Source organism: Rhynchophorus ferrugineus, unplaced genomic scaffold, assembly GCF_030347505.1.
Source record: "Rhynchophorus ferrugineus isolate W39M unplaced genomic scaffold, kcgeb_rfMv2 rfM11, whole genome shotgun sequence".
NCBI lineage: Eukaryota > Metazoa > Arthropoda > Insecta > Coleoptera > Curculionidae > Rhynchophorus > Rhynchophorus ferrugineus.
Window position 1 is genome coordinate 2,744,831 of NW_027472590.1, and position 26,662 is coordinate 2,771,492.

The window sequence follows — 26,662 nt, forward strand, 5'->3', positions numbered from 1 at the left end:
AAAATTAAACCCGTCATACAGGGTGATGCCGGCGACATATCTGAATAATTTTTTCATTATTTAATTACAACATTGTTACTAGAAATTTCCGACTACCTACAATTTGTTTTTATGATAAATTAAATATAGGTATATAACTAGGAGGACCCATCGGCCCTATCTCAGTCTCTGGTGAAATAATGTTTATATATGTCACTGCTGTATTTTTTATTATATACACCTCACTACACAACACTACACAAGATGGTTTGATTCTTTTGAGTCTGTGTCCTGTTCTGGTGTTATCCAAAAGTTGCAATATTTCAATATTAGTATGAGAATGGAGTCTTTCCTCATGCCCCCTTGCAATTCTCTTGATTTCTTGACTGACTGTGGGTATCTGAAGGTCTCGATGTAGGTAATCAGTCCTATAGCATTTGAGTGCGCCCACAATACCTTTCAGGACTTTGTTCTGAAAAATTTGTATTTTATTTATGTTACTCTTTACAGAAAATCCCCATAATTGAACTCCATATGTCCATATAGGTTTCCGTATATATTGATAATTGTGATTTTCTTCCAATTAGCCAATACACTTTCCTATATTTCAATTCCAGTTCTTTTGTTTTCTTCTATATATGTTCCTTCTAGCGAAGTTTTGCATCAATATTCATTCCGAGATATTTAGCGTTGTTGCTATATGGAATGATAGTATTATTTAATGTTATTGGTGCTTGCACGGTCTGGTTGTAGGTGTACTGCACATGCACAGATTTACTTTCATTAATTTTTATTTTCCAAGCTTTTGTCCAATTATTTATGCTTTCACTTGCCTGTTGTAGTTTTCGTGAGGCTTCTTCACTATTGTCTCCGACAGCTATAATCGCAGTATCATCAGCAAATGTACCCATCGTAATATTCTCCATTTGTCGTATATCAGAATTGTAGAGTAGATAAAGCGTTGATCCCAGTACACTTCCTTGTGTACACCCACTTTAGCTTCTTTTATTGTAGAGTAAGCTTCTTCTTGTTGAACTCTAAACATTCTAGTTGTAATGTACGATATTAATAGTTCGGTGTGTTGTTTTGGTAAAATTTTTTGTAGTTTATGAACAAGGCCTTCATGCCAAACCTTATCGAAGGCTTGGGCAACATATAAGAATATAGATGAGCATAGTTTTTTACTTTCGTAGACTTAAAAACATCTGTTATTCTGTGGACCTAGCCAATTATTGAATTTTTGTTAATAAACCCAAACTGGTGTGTTGGTATTTTTCTCTCTATGAATATCCGAATAATAACATAATAATTCCAAAGCAGTTACTTCGATCCCATATTCATAAAAAAACAAAATAATACCACTGACGTTGTTATTTACGATGTTTTCGACCCTGATCCAACAATATAAGTGAAACAACAAACAGAAATCTGTTTTTTTGTACACATTTAAATGTATTTGTTATAAAAATAAGCGAGATATTTCACTTTATCAATATTAGAATTAGTAGATCCTTGTGTAGTGTTAGAAAAAAGGAAAATATCTATATATGTAACAGAAGCAGGTATAAACTATTATGAACACCAACTATTGGCCGTAATTTTAACAATATAAGACCTAACGACGGTTCTACAACATGAAATTTGATAGTTTTGTCATTTGACAGCTACGAGAGACATCTTACTCCAAAATCACTGTTTTATTTATTATAAAACATTTTCAAACAACAAGTATTGGCCATTTGACTCTATATATTTCGACAATTTTTCGATTTTCCATTTGCCTGTCATTCAATTGATGTGGCACCCACCTTCCCATCTTATTTAAATTTTGCCCATTGCTCGTAATCGGTCATTAATCTTGGGCCACAAGTAACATTTCATTTTATCCAATAACTCTTGCAGTTTCGAATATTCAAACTTTTTCGGTACACCAGAACGTCATTTGTCTTGCACAGGGAAATCACCACTTGTGAATTTTGAAAACCATAATTTTAAAGTTTTACCATAAACCTTTTTTAGGCGCAACAACGTTAAGCTCAAACCCGTAAATAGCTTCCAAACTAGCCAGAACTTGACGATTCATCCATTGGAAGATCTTGGTATGATTTAGAAATTACCTAAAAGAAAGGAAAAATGGACTGACTGAAAATTGGTTCACTCAAAGCTTTATGCATTTGGTGGTTAACTGAAGAAAACTGTCAGTTACGAAGACTGTTACGGTCAGTTATATGAGATAATTTTTTTTATTAATCTCTTAGAATGTCAGAAGAACAATCTGCCCGTGGGCAATAAGTATTATCCTGACATGTAGAAAATCATTTTAGTAAGTGATCTGCTTTACAACTTATAATCTAAATCTTATTCTAGATACTATTCTAACTTATTCTAAACTCTATCCTAACTTATTCTAAAGATTATTCTAACTTATTCCAGAGATCATTAAATAGTCACTATACGTCTTTCCCCAGATATTTAACGTTGTCTGCTTGTTCTGCTGAAGGACATGTTCTTCTACAAAGGGTGAATGTCATTGGGTAGATTTAGTCTCATTTGCTTTGCTACGCCACGTTTTCAACCACAATTCGACTTTGTTAAGATGAAGTTGGTGTTTCTTGAGGTCGGTAGGTCAGCTGTATACAATAGATATAACAATGGGCCAAGGACACTGCCCTGCAGAACACCCGAATATATTGGGTGTAGGTCAGTGTATTCAAAATATGAGGGATATGAAGACGTTAATATTGGTACATTTGACATCTGATTAACCAGATAATCAAACTGGTTGGGAGTCAGTTTGACAGTTGTTTATAAACAAAACTAGATCAAACAAGAATACCGTACGGATTTTTCGGCTGTAAACTGTTGTAAAAAAAACATACACGATTATATCTTATCTGACGGTAAGGATCAGTCAACATCATAAAAAAATAAATCGTATTTCACATAAAACAAGACAACGACACTGCGCATATTCGACTTGAATAATAAATCGAACTGCAGTTGAAGGACCTGGTAATGAAACATTTAAGGTAATGAAGTATATCGTAAAAACAATAATCGGTCACTAAATAATACAAATTATAGGAAATTTATCAGGTTTTTTGAAAGAAAAGCGTTTAATATCCTAGAACTGAAGAATGGAGGACGCAAAGTCTTAAGATGTTGTTCAAATCATCGGAAAAGATTGGAGCCCGAATGTCTCTCATCATCTTCTTGATTTCACATCTTGATTTTTGTCCACAAAACTTGAGCGACACGAACGAAGATCAAGGAGTGCTACTACACCACGATATACCCAGAAACAAAAGGCGTGATGAGTAGGGATGCCGGATATATATATCGATATACCAAAACATTTTAACTTTAGATTGACTCAAGTGAATTCAAGAAAATTAATTCTAGTTATAATAACATATTCTTCAAATATACGAATCACTTTCAACAACCGGCAACGTTCCAAATAATTCAGATCCTTGTGCGCATGCCGGGATTCTCCAGAACTAGACTCTTGTGTAACATCGGAAATTACAAATAAATTTTAAAAACGCACTGCTGATTTTTATTCAGTCTCCCAATTTATCACATAAATAGTTTTCGATTATTTGCTCAATAATAACTATCTACAACTATAGATTCACCTTTTATTGTCATTATTGAAAAAAAAATCAACAAATTGTTCTAGTTTGTTGTAAAATCAAGTTGCCCACTATTGATAAATAAAATTAGAACTATAAAAAAAGTTTACATAATCCAAATGTTGATATATTTTTATCAAATTTTAGCGATCAACTCATTAGATTTTATGTCTCAGCAAAACATTTTATTCGTTGTGTCACTCTCTGTTTATAAACAATAACGAATATGTTAAGCCAAAGCCAACTGGATGGATGTACCAGAAAAATGTTTCGGTAGCTGTATCTCGTTCACCTACAGCGATAGAAATGTTAAGTTTATATTTTATCTCGGCCGAAGTAAATCGAGATCACGTAGGCTGGTAAAAGAACGTATACGAATCTATCGAAATATACACGGCCACACGCATACACACATCTCCGGGATTTTATCAAAAGCGAACAGGAAGTTTAGTGACCCAGAAATCTAGCCAACGCCGCCTTACTGTCATTGATATAAAAAGAAACGAAATGCAACCAAATAGAGTTCCATATACCAGTAGAGTATGAAACTCTAGTTGGGTTGGTGGTAAATGAGCTTAGATAGTTATAAAAACTAATAGTTCAATTACTTTTCAGTTTTACATGTTGTAATACAAAGAAAAATAATGATAATCTAGTCCTTTGACTGGAAAACTTGAAGAACGAATCTACCTTATTCGCCAGACATAGCTCTCCGTGATTTATAAGGGATAATTTTCATCTAAGAATAATAACAATTAGAAAAAAGTACTCATCATGATTTCTTTATAATAAATGTTTCTTACTCCACCCTACTACTCAAAGGTACTGCCATTGTTGTCATCTATAATAGCCATATCTTTGAGGTGTTAAGAATCAAACAAAAACGATATCACCACTTAACTGAATATCAATTTATACATAAGTAACGGTAGTTTCAGATTTGATTCTCTTTTTAAATCACAAATGCCCATATGGAAATAACGTAAAAAATAATATATCACCAAATGAGCTGAAATTTACGTATTATGTCAATAATGTACCGAGAAAAACGATAGAACCATCAGTTTTGCCATAAAACCGGTAGTTTTACAATTATGAATAAAAATACAGGTCAATAATATTTTAATTCAAAAATCATAGCAGGCATATCTCTGGAACTATTAGGATATAAGCAAAAACAATATCACCAAGATTTTAAACGTCACTTTTTACATAAGAAACAGTATTTTCACCAATTTTTGTCACTCTGGATCAAAGCTATAAGAAAAAGTCTAAAAATGACCAAAAATTCCAATTTTTCATGAGTATATATATGGAAAAAAAGTAAAAAAATAATATATCTCTAAATGGGCTGAAATTTACGCATTATGCCAATAATGTACCGAGAAAAACGATAGAACCATCACTTTTGCCATAAAACCGATAGTTTTACAATTATGAATAAAAATACAGGTCAATAATATTTTAATTCAAAAATCATAGTAGGCATATCTCTGGAACTATTAGGATATAAGCAAAAACAATATCACCACGTTATCAAACGTCACTTTTTACATAAGAAACAGTATTTTCACCAATTTTTGTCACTCTGGATCAAAGCTATAAGAAAAAGTCTAAAAATGACCAAAAATTCCAATTTTTCATGAATATATATATGGAAAAAAAGTAAAAAAAATAATATATCTCTAAATGGGCTGAAATTTACGCATTATGTCAATAATGTACCGAGAAAAACGATAGAACCATCAGTTTTGCCATAAAACCGATAGTTTTACAATTATGAATAAAAATACAGGTCAATAATATTTTAATTCAAAAATCATAGTAGGCATATCTCTGGAACTATTAGGATATAAGCAAAAACAATATCACCAAGATTTTAAACGTCACTTTTTACATAAGAAACAGTATTTTCACCAATTTTTGTCACTCTGGATCAAAGCTATAAGAAAAAGTCTAAAAATGACCAAAAATTCCAATTTTTCATGAATATATATATGGAAAAAAAGTAAAAAAAATAATATATCTCTAAATGGGCTGAAATTTACGCATTATGCCAATAATGTACCGAGAAAAACGATAGAACCATCACTTTTGCCATAAAACCGATAGTTTTACAATTATGAATAAAAATACAGGTCAATAATATTTTAATTCAAAAATCATAGTAGGCATATCTCTGGAACTATTAGGATATAAGCAAAAACAATATCACCACGTTATTAAACGTCACTTTTTACATAAGAAACAGTATTTTCACCAATTTTTGTCGCTCTGGATCAAAGCTATAAGAAAAAGTCTAAAAATGACCAAAAATTCCAATTTTTCATGAGTATATATATGGAAAAAAAGTAAAAAAAAATAATATATCTCTAAATGGGCTGAAATTTACGCATTATGCCAATAATGTACCGAGAAAAACGATAGAACCATCACTTTTGCCATAAAACCGATAGTTTTACAATTATGAATAAAAATACAGGTCAATAATATTTTAATTCAAAAATCATAGCAGGCATATCTCTGGAACTATTAGGATATAAGCCAAAACAATATCACCACGTTATCAAACGTCACTTTTTACATAAGAAACAGTATTTTCACCAATTTTTGTTACTCTGAATCAAAGCTATAAGAAAAAGTCTAAAAATGACCAAAAATTCCAATTTTTCATGAGTATATATATGGAAAAAAAGTTAAAAAAATAATATATCTCTAAATGGGCTGAAATTTACGCATTATGTCAATAATGTACCGAGAAAAACGATAGAACCATCAGTTTTGCCATAAAACCGATAGTTTTACAATTATGAATAAAAATACAGGTCAATAATATTTTAATTCAAAAATCATAGCAGGCATATCTCTGGAACTATTAGGATATAAGCCAAAACAATATCACCACGTTATCAAACGTCACTTTTTACATAAGAAACAGTATTTTCACCAATTTTTGTCACTCTGAATCAAAGCTATAAGAAAAAGTCTAAAAATTACCAAAAATCCCAATTTTTCCTGGTATCTTCGGCATATGGTATAGTAGGCATATCTCTAGAACTGTTAGGATTCAAATAAAAAGCATCACGGGATTAAACATCATTTTTTACATAAGTAACAGTACTTTCACCAATGAAATCAGTTCCTTGAATCAGAGTTATAAGAATATATTTTAAAATGATCAAAAATCCCCCCTTTTTGTCATAAAGAGTATTAAAACAATTAATAAACAATACATAATCATAATAGTTTTCCCTTGAAGCCAATTCGATTAAAAAAAAAACAATAACATACACACCACATCGAAGTAGAAACCCACCTTATTCACCAGACATAGCTCCCTGCGACTTATATTGTTAGGAAATATTATTCTTTATATTGAATGATGCCCGTTCCACATAGGAAGTAAAAAAGCAATAAAATTGATAATCCCGTTATGGCGTTTGATGATGTAGCGTCATTATCACCCGTTTACTGTTGATATTTCTGCATTTCCCCGATAATAGCGCAACGTCGATCATAAAAACGGTGATGCGTGATGTTTTCCATGGATGCGATTCATCGATAGAGGTCGGCGCCACGAGAAAGTGGCATGGATTAAGGTCAAAGGAACGAAACATTCCAACGAGAGCACGTTTTCTGGGAAATCTCTTCTTTTGGGATGATCGAAATGCTCTGAAGCTCATGAATCGGTTCGAAATTGTGACCGACGCGTTGGAATTTCAGCCGAGACAGTTTATTTGTCTGGTGGTAACAATGATGTAATAAACGCGATACCATTTGTCTAATTAACCGTAAATGTTATGAGGCAATGCACTTAAATAAAACATGGCGAAGTGGTGTTGGTCGTTAGTTCGACTATGCAGCGTCGTATTCTTGTCGTAGAACTATAATTCGAACACAGATTGCGTAATTTACCGTAAAATTACATTGCAATGCAGTGGAAGAATACGGTGGAAGTACGAAAAAACTAGCCTCATCACTAAGAACTTTTATTGGACAACCAACTACCTAAATACACTCCAGCTCCCTCCAAGTCTCCTTGCAAAATAGGTAAAACAGTCGTAAAAAAATTGTCGTCTCATTAGCAGATATAATAGGTCAATTGAAAAGTACCCGGCCTGACACATAGATGGCGCTACTAGAATTAAATCCATATGTTTTTTAGTTAGCCCTAACCCTCAAAAGATGCGTGTATAAAATTGACAGCTGTCGGATCATTAGTTTGTGAATTATAGCATTTCTAGTGAAGCAACTTTTGTTATTGTGAAAAAAACGGACAAAAGGAATTTCGCGTGTTGATAAAATATTACTTTTTGAAGGGAAACAATGCAGTTGAAGCAAAAACTTGGCCTGATGCCAAGTTTCCGACCACTGTCCCAGGAAAATCAACCATCAAGCTAAGTATGCTAGGTTTAGACGTGGTGAAATGACCACCGAAGGCCCAAAGGAGGTTGTTACCGACGAAAATATTAAAAATATCCACAAAATGATTTTGAATGACCGTACATCGAAATTGAATGAAATAGCCGACACTCTAAAGATATGGCCACTCTAAAGGTTATGGCGTCTGTATTTTGGGATGCGCATGGAATAATTTTCATTGCCTACCTCGAAAAAGGAAGGACCATCAACAAATCCAGGAGAAGAAAATCCTTCAGAAAGTTGGAAGGTCGCTTAATCAGTGTATCAGCCTTGAAGGGAATTATGTTGAATAAAAAAAAAAGTTGCCAAAAAATGTGTTTTACTATGATAGACTGGGGACTTTTCAATTGACCTGTTATACCATACCTCTTTCTTGCACCAGAGCACCGACAGAATATCTATGGAACTATTAGCATTGACGCTATAACAATATCATCACGTCAATTAAGCGTCCATTTTTATATAAATAACGATATTTTCAGGAGTTTTTTCTGTTTAAATATGAGTTAAAGAAAAATATTTATAGTAAAATGACAAAAAATCTCAATACGGAAAATATTTAAAAAGTAATATATCAAATGAACTGAAATTTGCGTATTTTATCAACAACTCAACACCAAGAAAAACGATAAAATCGTTAGTTCCGCCATAAAACTGACATTTTTTAAATTATGAATACAAATAGAGTTCAGCAATATTTCAGCTCAAATTTCATAGTAGTAATATCTCTATAATTAGTAGGATTCAAACAAAAACAATATCATCGCGTAATTGAACACCTAGTTTTATATAAACAATGATATTTTCAACGATATATCTGGTTGCGAATTAGAGTTACAAGAAAACAAGAAAAAATCACAGTTTTTCCTAGGTATATATACGGAAATATGTAAAAAAATATCTCCAAGTGAGCTTAAATTTACTTGCTTTATCAATAATGTACTGAAAAAACGATAAAATCATTAAATTTTCCATAAAACCAATTTTTTAAAATTATAAAATTATAAATATTAATATTAAATTTAATTAACAAAAAACTAATATTCTGGCCGCTAAATATTGGTTCTAATAGAAAAAATCCATACTTTTCAATTATTATAACCAATATATCTACACAAATCTAGATAACCATGAAAACAACCAGAATTTTATGTAATTCTTTAATTTTTATAACCCCAGCATCGAAATAGAATTGTTTATAAACTTATTGCACTTCCCTAAACACCCAGCCCTGTCCAAATATATACACCTCGGGTATTTACATTTTAGAATGACACAAAAGAAACAGGTACCAAGAAATTAAAAAAAAACAGCATAATTCGCAGAAAAAAAATTATTATTACTACCAGCTTACGCACAAAGAAACATAAACTGCAACTGTCGCAGCAGAGCCTACTTGATCAAAACGTGCAACCTTGAGATGCGAGTACCGTCGCGAACTCATTATACCTATATGTAAAAGTACACACACAGAGACACACTTATTACTCACACAAAAAAAAACAAATACAAAATCAGCTTATTTTCCTGTCTCTCTACCGTTGTCACTTAGCTGGAAAATTGTTAATTGTCGAAGGAAAACACCGTTTAATACAAATCACTTCGTGTAACAGCGTTAGTTGTTTACGGCCGACCCGAAATCGACAGTGACACCGGTTCAAAACAAAAAAAGGAAAAACGTCAAACTGACAGAAGTGAACTTACCTTTTAAAACGCGAATTTCCTCTGGATTCTCACAAGAAAAACCGACCGCGTACCGTACACATTACACGGGTATCGTTGACCGGCTCAGCTTGGGCCTTTTCCTTGTGACCATCACACTGAAAAGCGACTTTAATCAGTGAAACTGCACTTTTCCTGTGAAAACTCGCTGCGCTCGAAACCCGCGCAGCACAGCCCACTACACGACTTTGAAACTGTCTGAAGTCGACCGGGTTGTCTCTCGACGCGACCACCGCCGAGATTTTTCCTCGACAGGATCGGAATAGGTGGAATTTCGGTGGGATTAATAACGCACGGAAGATTTATGGCAATATTTGTTCTTAATTTTAATTGTAAGTCCTATTTACGACGGTATATTACGGTAATTAGGTCAGTACGTTTAATTTATTACGGATATCTGTTTGCGTCATTACTTTTATCAAAATAAATACGAAAAATAACACACAAGACTATCACATAGACAAAGTATTTATATGAGTCCTACCTTTAATTCCTTAACTTCATATTATAGACTGTTTTCGATCAATTAACCAAAATAAAATTCAAATATATTTGTAAATTATACTTCTGTCACTGTTTTATACAATATATTTCTTGAAGAATTCTCTAATGACTCTCTATTGACAAATTTTGCGATGAAAATACATTAATCCGCTAGATGGCGAAGGATGTAATTGGTTTGAGTCACATTATCTAGAGTGCAGGCAACTCTAAATACACACATTGTAATAATCCGTAATTTAACTGATTTTGTTGATTTAGAACAAGCCAGTTAATTATTCTGTTATATCACTACAAGGTTAGAAAAATAAGTTTGTATTTAATCATTTTACGGACTAGCTCAAATAAAAAATTATTTATTTAATTTCTACTTTTAGTTCCTTAAGTTAATATTACAGACTTTTTCCCATCTATTAACCACAATAAAATTCAAATATATTTTTGTATTATACTTCGACAACTATAATTTATAGGAATATATTTTATTATAGAAAACTGTAATGTCGGTATATTTATCAATTTTGAGACCGGTTGATAGCATTTAATGAAACTTGTTTGAAATACAACAGGTAGGACAATATTGATTTAGTGTTGGCAACTCTGAATACAAATTTCATAAGTTTTAATTTTTTTAATTTTCTTTTATAAATAAATAAAGGGTAAAAAACAAGATCATGTTTAATCATTTTAAAGATTTTATTGTACAAAATACTTAGATAAAAATATTTATATTTACATTGTAAACGTTAAAAATATTTATATATAACAGTTGCAAGTTCCTTCTCCATATAAATTAAACCGTACAACATATAAATATAATTGATTTTATAGGTCCTATCTATCTACAAACTTAACATATATATATGTATACAAAAAAAATATCGTCTCTTTCAGCTGAGGCATCAAAGTTAATCCAAGATAATAGAAAAAACAATCTAATCAAAATAATATTGTCGTTTCGGTTAACCCAAATAAGTTAACTTATATTTTAAACAATATGAATTGCAGTCGTTTTCGGACCATGCCTTTAGGGGTCCTACATTTTAGGAGTGTTGGATTTTCAGCTCGTTCCTGAGAATCTTGCCGCTGGGATTTCTGGGAATCGAGTTGATGAACTTTACTCCGCCCGCCAGCTTCTTGTAGTGAGTGACTTTTGAGCTGACAAATTTCTGAATATCTTCCTCGTTTAAGTTCTGTCCAGGTTTAGTAACGACGTAAGCCCTGGGTACTTCACCAGCTAAGTCGTCTGGTACACCAACTACAGCCGCGTCGATTATTCCCTCTATTTCCAAAATTAAATTTTCCAATTCAGTCGGAGATACCTATAATAAAAAAGAATTTTAAAATAGACTTAGTCCGAGCCTGTATCGAGCCGGCCCACAGATTCATAAAATTAAACTCAAGGACGGCGCGTGTGCTAGCCGCCATGACAAGCGAAAACGAAGATTGACGTCATTGACAGTTGAAAGTCCAACAGATGACAGAGCTTCAGTTTTGTTTGGTGTTTTGTAGGAAATTCATGATAAATCGTCTAAATAATGGAAAATCCTGAGGAAATACTGCACAGTTTAGAAGAATTCGCTAAAATGAAGCCGAAAGACATACCTAGGGAATTAGAAGAGTATTTGAGGTTCGTAGCGAAAACGGGAGACCCAATTTACCAGTGGTCTGCTATAAAAAGCCTGTTTCGTGAAAAACTAATTAATGTGATAACCGAATTTTACGAGTCGTGCACGTCAATGGAGATCCCGCCGTGTCCGAACGTAGAAATATTTAATTATGATCTCATGAAGAATTTTATTCTGGAAAAATTGGACACTTTTTCATCGGCGCCCTTCACCTTACAACGGATCTGTGAACTGTTGACTACGCCACATAAAGAATACACTAGAATCGATAAGTATATGCGGGCGTTGGAAAAGAACATTTTAGTAGTTAGTACAATGGAACCGGGTGGTAGAAGAACTGAAAATGGTGAAGGGATAATGAACGGTATAGAATCGGATCATGATCATGTTCCCGAGCCAGGGAACGAGATAAACGTTGTGGAAATAGACAATTCATTGTTGTGTCCACAAAATGAGAATGAGCCAAAATGTCCAGTGGAAGAACAGGAGCCCTTTTTCCAAAAGTATGTGGATGAGAATATATATATTAAAAATGAAGAGTTTAGCAATTCTGAATACGGTATTGAAACCTCTATTGATTCCTACAGTAGTGAAAAAGTGACCTCGGAAGCCTCAACCTCAAGCCAAGAAATTGTGTGCGTCCAGTATGTCTCCATCGGACCCTTGTCCTCTAGTAATTTACCACATCAAAGTGAAGCTTCCAAAGAAGACGTTTCTGTGACGATAACCGCCGTGAACATCGAGAGAGTGTCAGAAACCCATGTTAGTACAGCCAGTCAAGACCCCTGCAAACCTGAAGACAAAGATATTGACCAACAAACTGAACAAGACCATGTAAGTAGCCATACAGATATTTTAAGAACGAAAAGCATATTGTTTGGTATTTCACAGAAAACAAACTGCGAACCTGAAAAAATTAATGTTCAGTCAAGTGAGCCAGCGCCCAGTGAGATGAGTGAACCTGATAGCTGTGAAAATGCCACAGAAATGGTCACTGATACCATAAAATTAGAATCATCTAATGACCAAAGCTCTGAGATGAAAGTGACTGACGAAAATAACTCATCCTCATCGTCTTCGTCATCAGAAACAAGTATAAGCTGTTCCGAGAGCAGCCCCAATCAGTCTGATGCTTCCAGCAACTCAATGAATATTGAAAATAGTGAAATAAGTAAATCCATAAATGAGGACAGCACAGAGAACCTACCACCAAGCGAACTAAGCTGTCAGAGATCTGACCAAATTAGAATGGACACAGTCGATTCCACGACCACTGCGGATATCAAGGAGGCTGACCAAATAACGGAGGACCACTTGGATCCGCAGCCAAAGATCGAGGAACCTTCAACACCAGAATCTTCAGTCGCTCAAGACCAGAAATCGGAGGCGGACAGTTCCACGGTATGCAAAGATGGCAATATACAAACACAAAATGTAGAAAGACCGTCAGAAGCTACCACAGAACATTCCATGTCAGAGGCTTCACAGAAAGAAACGGAAGGGGTTTCCTCTGTATCCAAAGTCGACGTTGAGCCAATGGAAGTGGACGGTGAGACCAGCGAAAAGCAGGCGGTGGTACAAGAGGCCGAATCCTCTGAACTAGCAGCATAAATATTTCCACATGTAATTATTAAAAGAAATGTAACGTTATTGACATCAAACAATAAAACACGCCAAGGGTGACTTTCGATTTTGGTTTGTGTTCAGGTCTAGTTTATAAATATTTGACAGTATATTATTGCCAGCGTTTCTCTTTTATTGTTTTAAGATAGAACTAAGGAATTTTCTTTGTAAATAAGTGATATTTCATAGAGTAGGTTAAGGTTTCATTGCATTACGTAATTATTACATATAATTTTAGATTTGCATTTCGAACAATTCTTGTCCTTTAGCAGACAACGGTAGTACATTTAGATTTTTATGATATACTTACTTTTTTAAATTAATAAATCGATAAAAATTTGTGTGAGTGTTTTTATTCCTGTCACATGGAACCATCAAAGTTAACATTGCTTTTGTTTGCATTTTTTAGTTATCAAAGGTAGCGTTGTTTTTTTTTCGCCACTGTAATTGTGATAACGTTGATTTACTCTTGTATTTTCAAAGTTTTTCATTAATTTTAAATTTGAAGATGTGAAATTATCCCTATTATTATTGGTATTTATGTTTCTGATTTTTTTAGATACGAAATAAGTGTGGTTTTTTAGATGCTAGTGGCTGTAAAAATGCAGGTTGTGTTCATTTGTTTTTGTACTTTCAAAGTATCTTTTTTTCGCTTTCGATTTGTATGTTTAGGTATGAAGCCCTTGATAATTTTAGTTTTTCATGGCCCTCCAGTTTCATCAAACTATTTTATCTCTTAATATATGTGTTATGTTTTTTTTTAAGTTACGTACCTGATTGCCTTTAACTTTGATTAATTCCTTGCACCTATCAACCAAGTAAAAATAGTGATCCTCGTCGTAGTAGACCACGTCTCCAGTGTGTAACCAGCCGTCATCATCGATCGTTTCTGATGTGGCTTTTTCGTTATTGAGATAGCCCATCATGACCTAAATAACAAACAGTGCTTTATGTTAGAAAAGTTCGACTTTCAAACAAAACATTACTGTACCTGTGGTCCTCTAACCAACAGTTCACCGGTGGAGTGGGTGCCTAAGGACTCCCCGGTAGTCAAGCTGACGACTTTGGCTTCTGTGCCGGGATAAAGGATACCAATAGTACCGATTTTGGAAGGTGGCGTGATTTGTGGCATAAAGAATGTGACGGGACTGGATTCGGTCATGCCATATCCTGCGAAATGGTTAGTATGAAACCCCGCCCGGGTGGAAACAAACTGGTCCCAACTCACCTTGCCTAATGTTGACGTCAGGATTATCGATTTTGGTCCTGAACTTCTGCAAGAGTCCCTCGGTGAGAGGGGCAGCCCCTGAGGTGATTTCCTCGACTGAACTTAGATGTTCCTTGGTGACGCTGGGATGGGAAGCCAGGAATAACAACAGAGAAGGCACTACGAATAAGTATGTCGGTCTATATTCTTCTAAAGCTTTGACATAATCTTCTGGAGTGAATCTGCAAGTAAGTACTCATCGTTAATCGGTACTTCAAGTCCTGTGTGACTAGTTCTTACCTTGGAATGGTTATTAGGTGTGTACCTAGCCTAAGAGATATGTTCATAATACCGTTGAATCCGTAGATGTGGAAGAATGGTAGTACTGTTAAGGCTTTGTGCTTATCGCCACCTAAATAAAGGGGCCATTAAACAAAACCTGGAGTATAAACAACGAGAACAACATACTTTTACAGACGGTGTTGCCGATCAGGGCCCTATGATCTCCCTGCACCAAATTAGCAACCAGGTTCTTATGCGACAACATTACACCTTTCGGCAGGCCGGTGGTACCGCTGGAGTACGGCAAGAGGGCGAGTTTGTCCGGGTGGATGGTGGGTAAATCGGCCTCGTGGCCTTCGGAGAGCAAACTCATCAAACCATGTACGTTCTTGGAGGGATCATCATCACCACCGATGCAGATGGTCGATCTGGAGAAAAATCGTCACATAAGACGGGTTTTGATAAAATGGCGGAGGATCTTTTACCTGTAACCAGAGAGGGTGGGTCCGATAGTGGTGGCTACTTCTAACAGTAGAGGAATAGTAATGATCATTTTGACTCCAGCGTTCTCGAATTGTCTTTTGATCTCATCTGTGGAAAGGTTTCGATGTAATTTTGACCCTATGTTAGGATAATTTACGTGAATTTACCTGGAGTGTACAGGGGATTCACGAAAGTGACTGTCAATCCGGCCTCGATGGCTCCATGACATACTATGACGAATTCTGGTATGTTTGGCAGTAGCAGTCCCACCACTTCCCCAGGTTGTAAGCCACAGTGACCCAAAAGAGCTTGAGCGCATCTATTCACCAACATCCTCATCATACCATACGTGTAACTTCTACCAGACACTGCGCAGGTCTAATAATGGAATGAAACTTAAATAAAAGAGCTCGGATTCCAAGTTAACGGTTTACTTACTGCAGCTGGCTCCTCGATGTGTTCGTCGACGTTCTTATAGATATATTCCACCAAGTTCTCATTGGGGATTGGCCCGCAATGCCCCAAAGGCGACTTGAGAACGTTAGCGGAGCTCTGATACCGGACCTGCCCGACTATTTTCTTATTTGGCTTGTTCAGTTCCGCCCTGTTGATCTGAAAATCAAAAATAAACACTCTATGATTAGAAAATCGATGAAAAACATTCAATAAATTAATTACTCAAAACTCTGTCACATTTATTACTTATATGTCAAAAAAAATTAAATTATTTTTGATATAGTCTCTCAAATTGTGTTAGCTGTGAAATGTTTATTTGCTGTCAACAATAAAAATTGAATATCAGTTATAAACAATATCAAAGAAAAAACGTATATTATAACAAGGATATAAGAAACAAAACAATTTATACAAAAGATTTTTGTTTCTAGTCTCTCAAATCATGTCTATTTGAATCAACAATAAAAATAAAATTTCAGTTGCAAAAAAAATGTATTCAAGAAAAAACGTATATTATAACAAGTATATCAGAAACAAAACAATTTATATAAAGGATTTTTGTTTTGAAATTGGAAATTTTTCAAATCGTGTTAATTACCAAATGTATTAAAAATATTTAAAAAAACATAAACTCAAAGAAGATTGGTGTTTTTTTTCCTAGTTGCTGGGATCAAGTTAGCTATGAATATAATTTCAATAATAAAACATAACTAAAGCCATAAAAACGGTGTATCATAAAATATATATAGAATATAAAACTGTATTTAGACAATTAATATACAAGAAAACGAATTTTAATTAGTTTAACAACAGTCCATTGGTTGAATTTTAACTTTTAACTCGTCCAGTTTGTTGTATACTAATCAAGTCACAGGTGATAATGATCATTCTATAAATAACAGCAAACATTCATTCTTATTGACAAACATTAAATAACATTATTGTAACTGTAACTATGGCAATTAATAAATAAACAATAAATAACTTACGGAATAATGGCGTTTATCTAAACTCCCACTGGTTACCATCGTGAGCAAGCTCATGTATCCAGTGGGCTGCGACAACGTCAAGTTGCATTGCGATATTTGTTTGAGGAGAGTACGGGACATATTTGCTTCGTATCAGCTAGTCAACTGTGTCAAAACAACAGCTCAACCCTCCTTTTATTGATAATCTGAAAAAATACAACGTAAACTTTAAGGTTGTTTATCGAGTCATGATTACAAATTATTAAGCATTTTTCCTCGAACAGGTAAATAGGCAAAGTTTAAATTGTGTTACTTTGTACGAAATTGGCGCGTGAAAATAGTCGATAACAGGCAGAAAGATAACGAACAATACCTTTGAACCTGGCACTATTTTATCTAGCGCGCATTTTTTCGTATTTTAAATCGTTAGCTTTCAATAACCAAAACGGGGTAATTCGAGTAAAAACTAACGGGTTTAGAGGTTTAAATAACTTTGTCATCGACAGAGGTCGCCCACGTTCGTTTGTTACAGATTTTGTAAGAATAAACATTAAATAATGTAAATATATATTACTGGGATATTTAATAATAATAAACATATGCTATTTATATAAAACGTTCTAGTCTAAACATTTTAAATGCAAACAATAATGTAAGTACAACGGTACATAACCTGTTATCTGTTGTTAGCGATTTTTTTTTCATTTCTTACATCAAAGCAATCTATAAACTGATAAATTATTAACTAAAAACCAACTGGTATCCATTAAATAATAATTTTATTTACAAGAGCGTTGACAGATGTCGCCTCTATGGGCATACTACAAACTTCACTCCTAAAGACGTCAAAATTTTGACAGAAACGTCATTATATTTAGGACACAAATAATTTTTCCATATAAACGTAAAATATTCCAAGAAAATCACAATAGAATCGAACATATCGAAAGAAGTGCGAATATTATAACACCCGATGTGGAAAAAAATACCAACGCGTGGTATTTATAGAAAATAGCCTCACTCAAAACGCTAATAGGATGCTACAAAGGTAAAGTCCAAAGGTGTCAACCTGTTATCTGTCCTTAAAATCTGTTATTCGTTTGTTTCGAGATTGTTTGTCAAAATTTAATCGAAATATGTTTATGAAACGCCAAAATAGAGTATTATTCATTAATTTAGCGATAATTATCGTAATATCTCAAATGTTTTTATACATTTTGTAATATTTCCTCGTAAATACATTATAGAAACGCAGATAAATCAAAATAAAGATCGCAATCAACGTGTGTTTATTATAAAGATCAATTTCGCGTCAACAATACCATCAACTCGGAGAATTGAATTGTGTGCGAAAGTTTAATTCATTTGTTGTCACAAATATTGTTATTGTAAGACGTACGAATACATTTATATGATTCCCAGTCATTGTATGTTCGTATTTAGTTAAATAATGCTAATTTACGGTTGATTATAGTTGCTCATTCGTGGGCAGATGGAGCCTGTATCGATATATTGCTGGAAAATATTCCATTCATGTCAGTGACTACTTGATTTTTCTGTTCTTGATATAAATAGAGAAAAATGCATTCTCTCTTTTAGTTAGTTTGATTAAAAATTCATTTATAGTGTTGTAGATGTTAGTCAGAAGCGAAAATGACAGGCTGTCGTCAGGAAAAAAATGAAAAAAATTTAATTAGGTATACTAAAAATGCATTAGAGATGACGAAAAAATTTCCATATATCGATATTTTTTGACCGATATATCGAAATTCTTGTAAGCAGATATTTTTCAAAAAAAATTCAATATATTTCTTAAATATTATAAAAATCCTTTTAATTATTTTTAACAAACATTTTAAACTGATACTTAATTGTAAGGGTTTATTAAAAATATCAATATATATTGCAAAAAAAATGACGAGAGTTTTGGTTTCTCCAATATATCGATTTTTTTTTAAATATCGATATTTTTAGTAAGATTATGGAGTAGTGATAAACGTTTAAAATTAAGTACCAAATTTAAAAGTTTATTAAAAATTGTATTTAATTTATTCTGAAAAAATATCGACTAAAAAAATAACGTTATATCGATATTTTTCTGCATCCCTATTTCGTACCATCGTAATACGTTTTGGGAAAATCGAACGAGGATAGCGTGAGTATATCTCAGACCAATACAAAACAACGCTATTTTTACGAACATTTCGATCTACATTATAACCAATCGGACTTTGAACTTTGGACTGTTTTTTCGTTTTTTTCGAATATCATAATAAATCTGGGCAAATATCAACGCACGTCTCTTAGTAAACATCACGAATAAATCGCTCTCCGTCCCGGATAGGTATCAATTATAGAATATCAAGTAATTCCAAACTGATTTCGAAGTAGATAGGTGGAAAACTCTAGGGAATATAGTCTGAATGTATCTAAACCAAATTAAAGAAAAAACAGAAAAAAACATAAAATTTGTGGTAATGAATAAGACACTCTTATCGTAAATGAGTAAATATATACAATGTATTCTGAACGACAGTGATAACGCAATATATTTATATGTTATTCTGCGTTAGATAGTTGTTTTTCCAATAAAATCAAACTACAAAGAAACATTGTTTAGCAGTCCTAAGTACCCAACAACGAATACATTCTTTCAGAACAATATTCAGAAATATTGTGATAATGGTCTTCGGCATCCATTTTTTAGGACTCCGAAGACATCTTCCTCCTATTATAGTAACATTCTGAACCTATTAGGTGCAAAAGCTGTGAAAAAGGCTCATTTTGCTGAAGCAGAAATAAGTTTCCATCACTATAATATTTCTTCCGAACTAACTCACGAAAACAGCGCCAAACTCGGACAATTTACATATGAAATGTACATACTGGCCAGATTCAGGATCCCCCAACTTCTCTTTACTGTGTTAATGTAACAAACTATTAATCACCTCCGGAAAAGCGGAAAAACATTCTGTTTGAAAAAAAAACTTAAAAAATTAAGTCATCAGTCAGCACGTCACGTGAGAATTAAAAAAATCAGGTTAAAACTAATTAGATATCAATAAGCTTACGATAATGCATTAGCATGTAGTAGCTTCATTAGTCATCAGTTTTTTTTTAATAGTTTTCGTTTTCGTATTGACATTCAGCATAAATATCAACATGGTTGCGTTTGAATGACAGTTGATGCGGGTCAGTTACGGTCGTTACTTAATGTAAGCGTTTTTATGTAATTGATATACTGTTTGGCTTTCATTGTTTCCCTATAGATGGCTCTAAATCAATACAAAACGCGATATATGGCATAACACACGAAAATATGTACTCAAAATATACAGGCGAACATAGAACCTCCTCCTTTTTTGAAGTCGATTAATGAAATAGAACAGGAACATCAAGGAAGCTTTGGAAAAACAAATAAAAACGACGAAAGAAAATGTGTACAAGAGAATTAACCGAAAAAACAAGAACATCACACCATAATAAAGGAAAGAAATTTGAAAAAAATCGCAATAAAATTTAAAATAAATTTAATACCGTTTTGATCAACTATATCCTGCTTAATTGTGGCACCGTCACCCACAGCAGCACCTCACCCAACGCACAATGTACGAACGAAAACTATTTATTAAATTTAAACCGATGAACAAAGGCAGTGGGGGTAAAAGAGTATCCCTCTAGTCCCCCTCCCGACCATATTACCCGACACATAAAAGACTCATTAAAAACGAAAAACTTAATATGAAAGTAAACGTTTGCAATTGTTTTCTGATTTGTTGAGTTTACTGACCCCTGTGTTAATATTTTTAGCGAATATACGTGGATTTTTAATGGCTACAGTGTCTTCAGCAGACATCACGTTAGACGAAAAGCAAAACACATTAGAACCAAAATGAAAAACAGAAAACAGTGTGGAAGCAATACAACTACTGGATCATGCGAGGGATATCAGAAGATTGAAGCGAACCAAACCATACGAACTTATATAAAGTGTATATCTTTAGTGTAAACTATAGCTTAAGTTATTATAATTTTATAACTGAAGAATACATATTTTCTGAAATGTTCTAAATTTGAGTTTAATGATGATTGGGCCTTCTTACAATCCTGACTTAGCCCCATAAACCAAAACAAATCGCGAACGTTTATGTCGACAGGTCTGTCTGTAACTGCAATAATTCTCCGAAATCTCTATGAAATTATCTCCGGCTTATTCACAACAAATTGCGAAGTGATTCACAAGAAATTTGTGTTGTCTACAGGGAACATGACACGTGCGAATCGAACAAGAGAAGTGGGACGCTCTGATGTAAGCGGATCCAGCGAACTTTGGATTGGTTTGTTGTTATTTTAACCTCTTAATCTCCCGTTAATTGTTTCATATGTTCGTTAATCCGATAGATTTTCTAACACATCCTTCCTCACAACTGTCTCAATAATAGCGGGACGAAATTAAAAAGCCGAAACAGTGCCGAGGAAACCGTAAATATCTCGATAACGTCAACAGCTCTTGGTTTCGCATTATTTATTTGCGATTAGAAAAAAGTGCGCGTGTGTTTGTGTGTACGTGCGCTGATCTATTTAGCCGGTCTAAAGTCCAGAAAGATGTTTTTGAGAGGATGCAACAATTGAGAGTGTCGAAACGCGATTCAAATTAGCCGTATCTGTCTAATAAATTGCGCGCTGAATCGTCATTAGAGGTTTTAATGACATTGCACATCGGTAATGTACCAAAAAACATGTCTGTACGCCTCCCAACTTTTGTTATAATACCAAACCCAACTGTTCTTATTATTTTTCACATCAAGAAGGCGTTAAAACAAAATAACAGAAAAACCTAGTAGGCTTAGTTCAAAAAGATAATTCTAAATGAATAAATATTACTTATTAATAGTGTAGAGAATCTTATAGAATACTACTACAAATAAACTATGTACCAATATTTATTAATATACACAAAATTTTTGTATAAAATCATTTTTCGATATTAAAAACAATTTTAGCACGTCACTGGTTAGTGGTGCCTTCGCCTTTCCATCGTAAAAATTACTTTCCTATATACTTTAGATAAAAACGCCGTTGTCCTTGAAGAATTACGATCAACCCGAACTTAGAGAGTATCAATATTACCCAATATTAATCATAACCGAAGCTACATCGGACATAAGACAATAAAAAGATTAAATGAAACCCGCGGTGGTGTAAACAAGGTTAAATAATACGGATATTTATTTCTAGCTATGTCCTGCGTGTGATCGAAAATAGAGCCTAGTTAAAAATACTGCAATACCGATTCAATAATTAAAAACAACAACTGAATATTTAAAATAAAAACAGAGGAAAAAAATCAGTGTTTAATTCAGATGTTTACGTTAATACAATATAATCTTGTCCGAGTTTCAAAGAACCATGATATGTTAATGACACGAAACATATAAATAAATAAATAACGTATCTATATCAATAATATCCGCAATGTAAGACAGCTCCTTATCACTGGTAAATAAACTAAACAATTTGTGCTGTGCCCGAGAAATTTCAGCAATTTTTATGATCAAATATATCCTTGTTTTTGATAATATTGATAATTAATGCTATATATCGCGGGTCAACAGTCTAATTTGTAGGTTATAATTGATGTTTGACGTTAAACGTTTTAATTTATAACGCAGATCGAAGATTTTAACATCGCTATACTCGTATTATACGTTAAAAGTGTCTAGTTTACTAGATAGAATCACTTTTTGCGGTTATAACATAGAGCGTAGTTTGACTTTGACATTCGATGACACATATATGTCAATTTTGATAAAGAATTGTCTAAGAATAATATGCTTGAGGTTATATACTCTGACTTCTGTCCATACAGTTAATAAGTTAGAGGCATCTGTTGGTTTAATTCATTGAAATTTGAAAACCGTTCAATATTAATACGTGACAGTTCAAATTTACTTGAATTGTCAATCTATGAAGTAATGACAAAAGAAAGATTGATTTGTGAGTTAGAATTGTCCATTTTGTAGGTTATAATCAAAATTGAAATTTATAAATAGTTTTATTATAATAATTATTTAGCTAAATAAAAATATTTTAATATTTAAAGCGTCCCTAGACACGTATTATGCGTTAACATTGTCAAATATACAAGTACCAATCAATTTTTGAGATTATAACATTTTAACCTACATGTTTTGTTACAAAACACAACTTTGACTGTCGTTGACATCCCTACGTCAATTTTGAAATAGAATTGTTTAGTTCTGTGGTTAGAATTATATGTTTGAGGTTATGTACTCTGTCTCTGCCCTAATCTGTTGAAAATTAGCGAATTTATAAGTTAGATATTTGAAGGAATTTCAAGAGTATTAGGTAACAGAATTAAATTTTTAAACTATCAAGTAATGGCCAAGAGAAAATTCGATTTGTGAGTTGGGATTGTCTAATTTGTAGGTTAGAATCAAGTTTCGAGGTTATAATATGCTAACCAACATGTGTTTACTATAGAAAAACAATTTTCAAAAAATCAGTGATACATATACATCCGTAATTTGGGAAAGAATCTCCAAATTTTCAGGTTACAATAATTTGTTTATACAATCTCAAACAAATAATTCTTAAATTAAGACATATGGTCATTTATGAACATTATTTATTAATATAAGGTTAAAAATAACTACAAATATTAAATTGTGAAATAACGACGAGAACAAAGAACCGCCGAGTGATTTCATTTCCATTAAAACGTAAACAATAAGTAAATAATGGCCCTAAGAAGGTTATAATAAGTTCCTTGGAGGAAGTCTAGTTCTAAACACGACAAAAATCATTATATTTATTGCCTTTTTAATATTGTATCGGCACTGAAAGAAAAAAAACCAAACCTGCAAAAATTATAATCATCACTCGTACTATATACCGTACATCAGACTTTGGACTCAACAGCAAAACGAAAAACAACCTACCGATTTCCGACGTGATACATTAAATCTTCACGTAAACAGCTTATAAAACGATTGTTTATCGAATCCGTATGAAATATTTATAATTTTTGATTTTTTTAAAAATATTACCACAGATACGGGGTTGGCTGTGATTCGGAGGCGTGCCTATACGTCACAGCCACGCGTGACGTATAGATTGACTGTTGACACAACGATTTTTTGTTATCGAAACCGACCAATACCAACGATTCTATAGATAACCTAGATGTGCGAATTGTAATCAAACGTCCTTGATGATTTTTTTGCAAATGTTTTGACACGCGGAAGTGGGGGCAAACGTTTTTTTAAACAAACAACATTCCAAACAATGACATCTCGGAGCGAAAAGCAAAACAGATAAAACTCGGTATTTATTTAAATCGTAATGAACTTGTTATCGCATTATGTTAATATTTGAATGAGTACATGGCCTACTTATGACAGTTTTTATCTACGATATCTGTCAGTATGGGGTAATTATTGAATAAAATAAAACGAATCGAAATGGGAAAATAACGTTTATAGTTTTAATTATTAGTTTTCAACAATTTAATTGTCATGGTATCATTTAAATTATTCTGTATGCAAATATATATTGGAAAGGAGTCATGGCCAACTTAGTATAATAAAATTCGTGGAGAAAATTGTCAGAAAACAATATTAAGTGAGAATCTAAGGTATGTATGAAAATATTTAGTCATGGCCAACTTAATACAAGAAAATCCGTCGACGAAATCTAAGGTAAGAAGGATCTAAGCTAAATAACGAATGTTATTAAATTTTTTTCAACAAATTAATATGTTATGACTAAGTAAGTGTTATTCCGTATGAAAATATTTAGTCATGGCCAACTTAACATAAGAAAATTCGTCGAGGAAATCTAAGCTAAGAAGAATTTAAGGTAAATACCGAATGTTATTAATTAGTTTTCAACAAATGACTATGTTATGACGTCATTTGAGTGTTCCCGTATGAAAATATTTAGTCATGGCCAACTTAATATAAGAAAATTCGTCGAGGAAATCTAAGCTAAGGAGAATCTAAGGTAAATAACGAATGTTATCAACAATGTTTTCTTAACCGGTTTTTTAAAGATGTTTTGTTTGATTCCCATCAGAAATTATGAAAGAAAACAATATTAGAGGCATGGAAATTGCAGGCGTGTCGTGAATGTCACAATCCACGTGGTTTTTAAATTCGTATATTTACACATTTAATGTTAATTAACATGTTTAGATGTTATCCAGCATTTGTCGCAAAAAAAAACATCGATTCATACCACGATGTTGTTAAAAACACAATTTAAATATCGAGAATGAAAATAATTTACAAGTTGATATCGTTGATAAGATCGATATTGGTTAAAAAACGTTCGGCATTTGTTTGGTAAAATAGATTTCGCGAAATCGAGATCGTAGTGGGCTAGGAAAGCGATGCGGTGGACGTTGGACCCTTGACAATCTATTCGGTGCGATTTCGCCGCGAAGGTGTATGAAAACGTGTGCGAAAAAACGAACTTACCTAGTTGGGGATGTGTTCTAGCGACGTGTGTGGCCTCGGAGGGCTGTCAGCTCCGAAATACACGGGGATTTTTGAAGAAAAAAAAACGGTAGAAAGTCGTCAGAAACTACGCGCGATCAGACGCGAGCGAGATACGAATTTGTAGTGTTGCCAGTTAACATAGGCGCAGAGCGGACTCAGTTAGGTAGGGTACAGTCGGGTTCGGCTACGGGTACAAAGTCCAAGTTTCTCCAAGGCGACCATTAGCTATTTTCGAGACAGTAGCGCCGTGTCTTATGGGACCGTGTACGATACGACGATATTTAATTAATAATCCACGTGTTCTCGTTGGACATCAACATCTTTAGGACTATACAGGCCAGTGTACCTAACTCGAACTTTCCCGCAAATACAACCGCAATATTTCGAGAATTATCAATGATTTTCTTCGTATTACCGACAGCAAAGCGAAACAAACTCATCAACATTGCTTTAAATAACCCTTAAAAGACATATACTAACACATAGTTGATTATTTATATCGTTTATATACTTACTTGTATTAATTTATGATCCAATCAATTGCTTTACACATTTTTAAAACAAATTAATTCATCCAACAAACAAAAATACCCGAAAATATCACAGCAAGCCATTCTAACGTCATCAAATGTCAGTCCCAGGCGACATAACCGAAGAAAATCAGATACTTTGTCACTGTCGGGTACTAGACCGGTTAAATATACCTCTCAGTAATATTTCCTAAAGGGATTGTTGATGTTGTTTGCGATATATGTTATAACATTAAGAATTTTAAAAAGAAATTATAATCAAATCACAATAGGAAACTGTAATGTCAAAAAATGACAACGTCAATGTCAAGACGATTTGACAGTTTGAGATACTTCACAAGGTCTTTCTGATAAAAGATATTTTTAAATTTGTAAATTTTGAGAAAACATTTTTGAAGTTATAAAATTTTATTCCACCTATTTTGAAAACATAGACACAAACTTCAGACACTACAAAATATTTGAATTAGGAAAACAAAAAAGAAATCATAATACCAATCAGAGTAGGAAATTGTAATGTCAACAATGACAACTTCAATGTCATGAATGTGTAGGTTTAGATCAATTTTTGAGGATTTTATATCTTAACCTAGATCTAGACAAAGAAATCTATACGGTTATGAGGTTATATGCCCTAAATTATAACATATAAACATTTTTAAAATAGAAAGAAAAAGAAATATTGATAAAGTGGTCTAATTTCC

At 33.3% G+C, this 26,662-nt stretch overlaps 3 protein-coding genes across 6 annotated transcripts in view; 1 reads left to right on the forward strand and 2 right to left on the reverse strand.

The window, feature by feature from the left end:
- The window catches only part of LOC143205048 (E3 ubiquitin-protein ligase goliath), a 77,360-nt gene extending 67,387 nt beyond the window's left edge, over window positions 1–9,973 (reverse strand). For both annotated transcript variants that reach the window (XM_076418040.1, XM_076418041.1), the window contains exon 1: window positions 9,741–9,973. The gene's annotated coding sequence lies outside the window, so the exon portion shown is untranslated. The remainder of the gene's footprint in view (window positions 1–9,740) is intronic.
- Window positions 9,974–10,936: 963 nt separating this feature from the next.
- On the reverse strand, window positions 10,937–25,612 carry LOC143205049 (uncharacterized). 2 transcript variants are annotated; one of them, XM_076418042.1, is made up of 11 exons: window positions 25,408–25,612; window positions 16,928–17,112; window positions 15,921–16,094; window positions 15,650–15,860; window positions 15,485–15,590; window positions 15,186–15,427; window positions 15,018–15,129; window positions 14,739–14,959; window positions 14,502–14,680; window positions 14,284–14,439; window positions 10,937–11,581 (listed from the first exon to the last, which is right to left on the reverse strand). In XM_076418042.1, exons 2-11 carry the CDS (start codon window positions 17,045–17,047, stop codon window positions 11,303–11,305), a joined length of 1,800 nt encoding a protein of 599 aa, XP_076274157.1. In that variant the 5' UTR covers window positions 17,048–17,112; window positions 25,408–25,612; the 3' UTR covers window positions 10,937–11,302. The 2 variants fall into 2 exon arrangements, with proteins under 2 accessions (XP_076274157.1, XP_076274158.1); XM_076418043.1 differs by lacking the exon at window positions 25,408–25,612 and adding an exon at window positions 20,444–20,486.
- On the forward strand, window positions 11,705–13,851 carry PPP4R2r (Protein phosphatase 4 regulatory subunit 2-related protein). 2 transcript variants are annotated; one of them, XM_076418045.1, is made up of 3 exons: window positions 11,705–12,390; window positions 12,475–12,721; window positions 12,779–13,851. In XM_076418045.1, exons 1-3 carry the CDS (start codon window positions 11,798–11,800, stop codon window positions 13,496–13,498), a joined length of 1,560 nt encoding a protein of 519 aa, XP_076274160.1. In that variant the 5' UTR covers window positions 11,705–11,797; the 3' UTR covers window positions 13,499–13,851. The 2 variants fall into 2 exon arrangements, with proteins under 2 accessions (XP_076274160.1, XP_076274159.1); XM_076418044.1 differs by having other exon boundaries at window positions 11,714–12,721.
- Window positions 25,613–26,662: the final 1,050 nt, after the last annotated feature.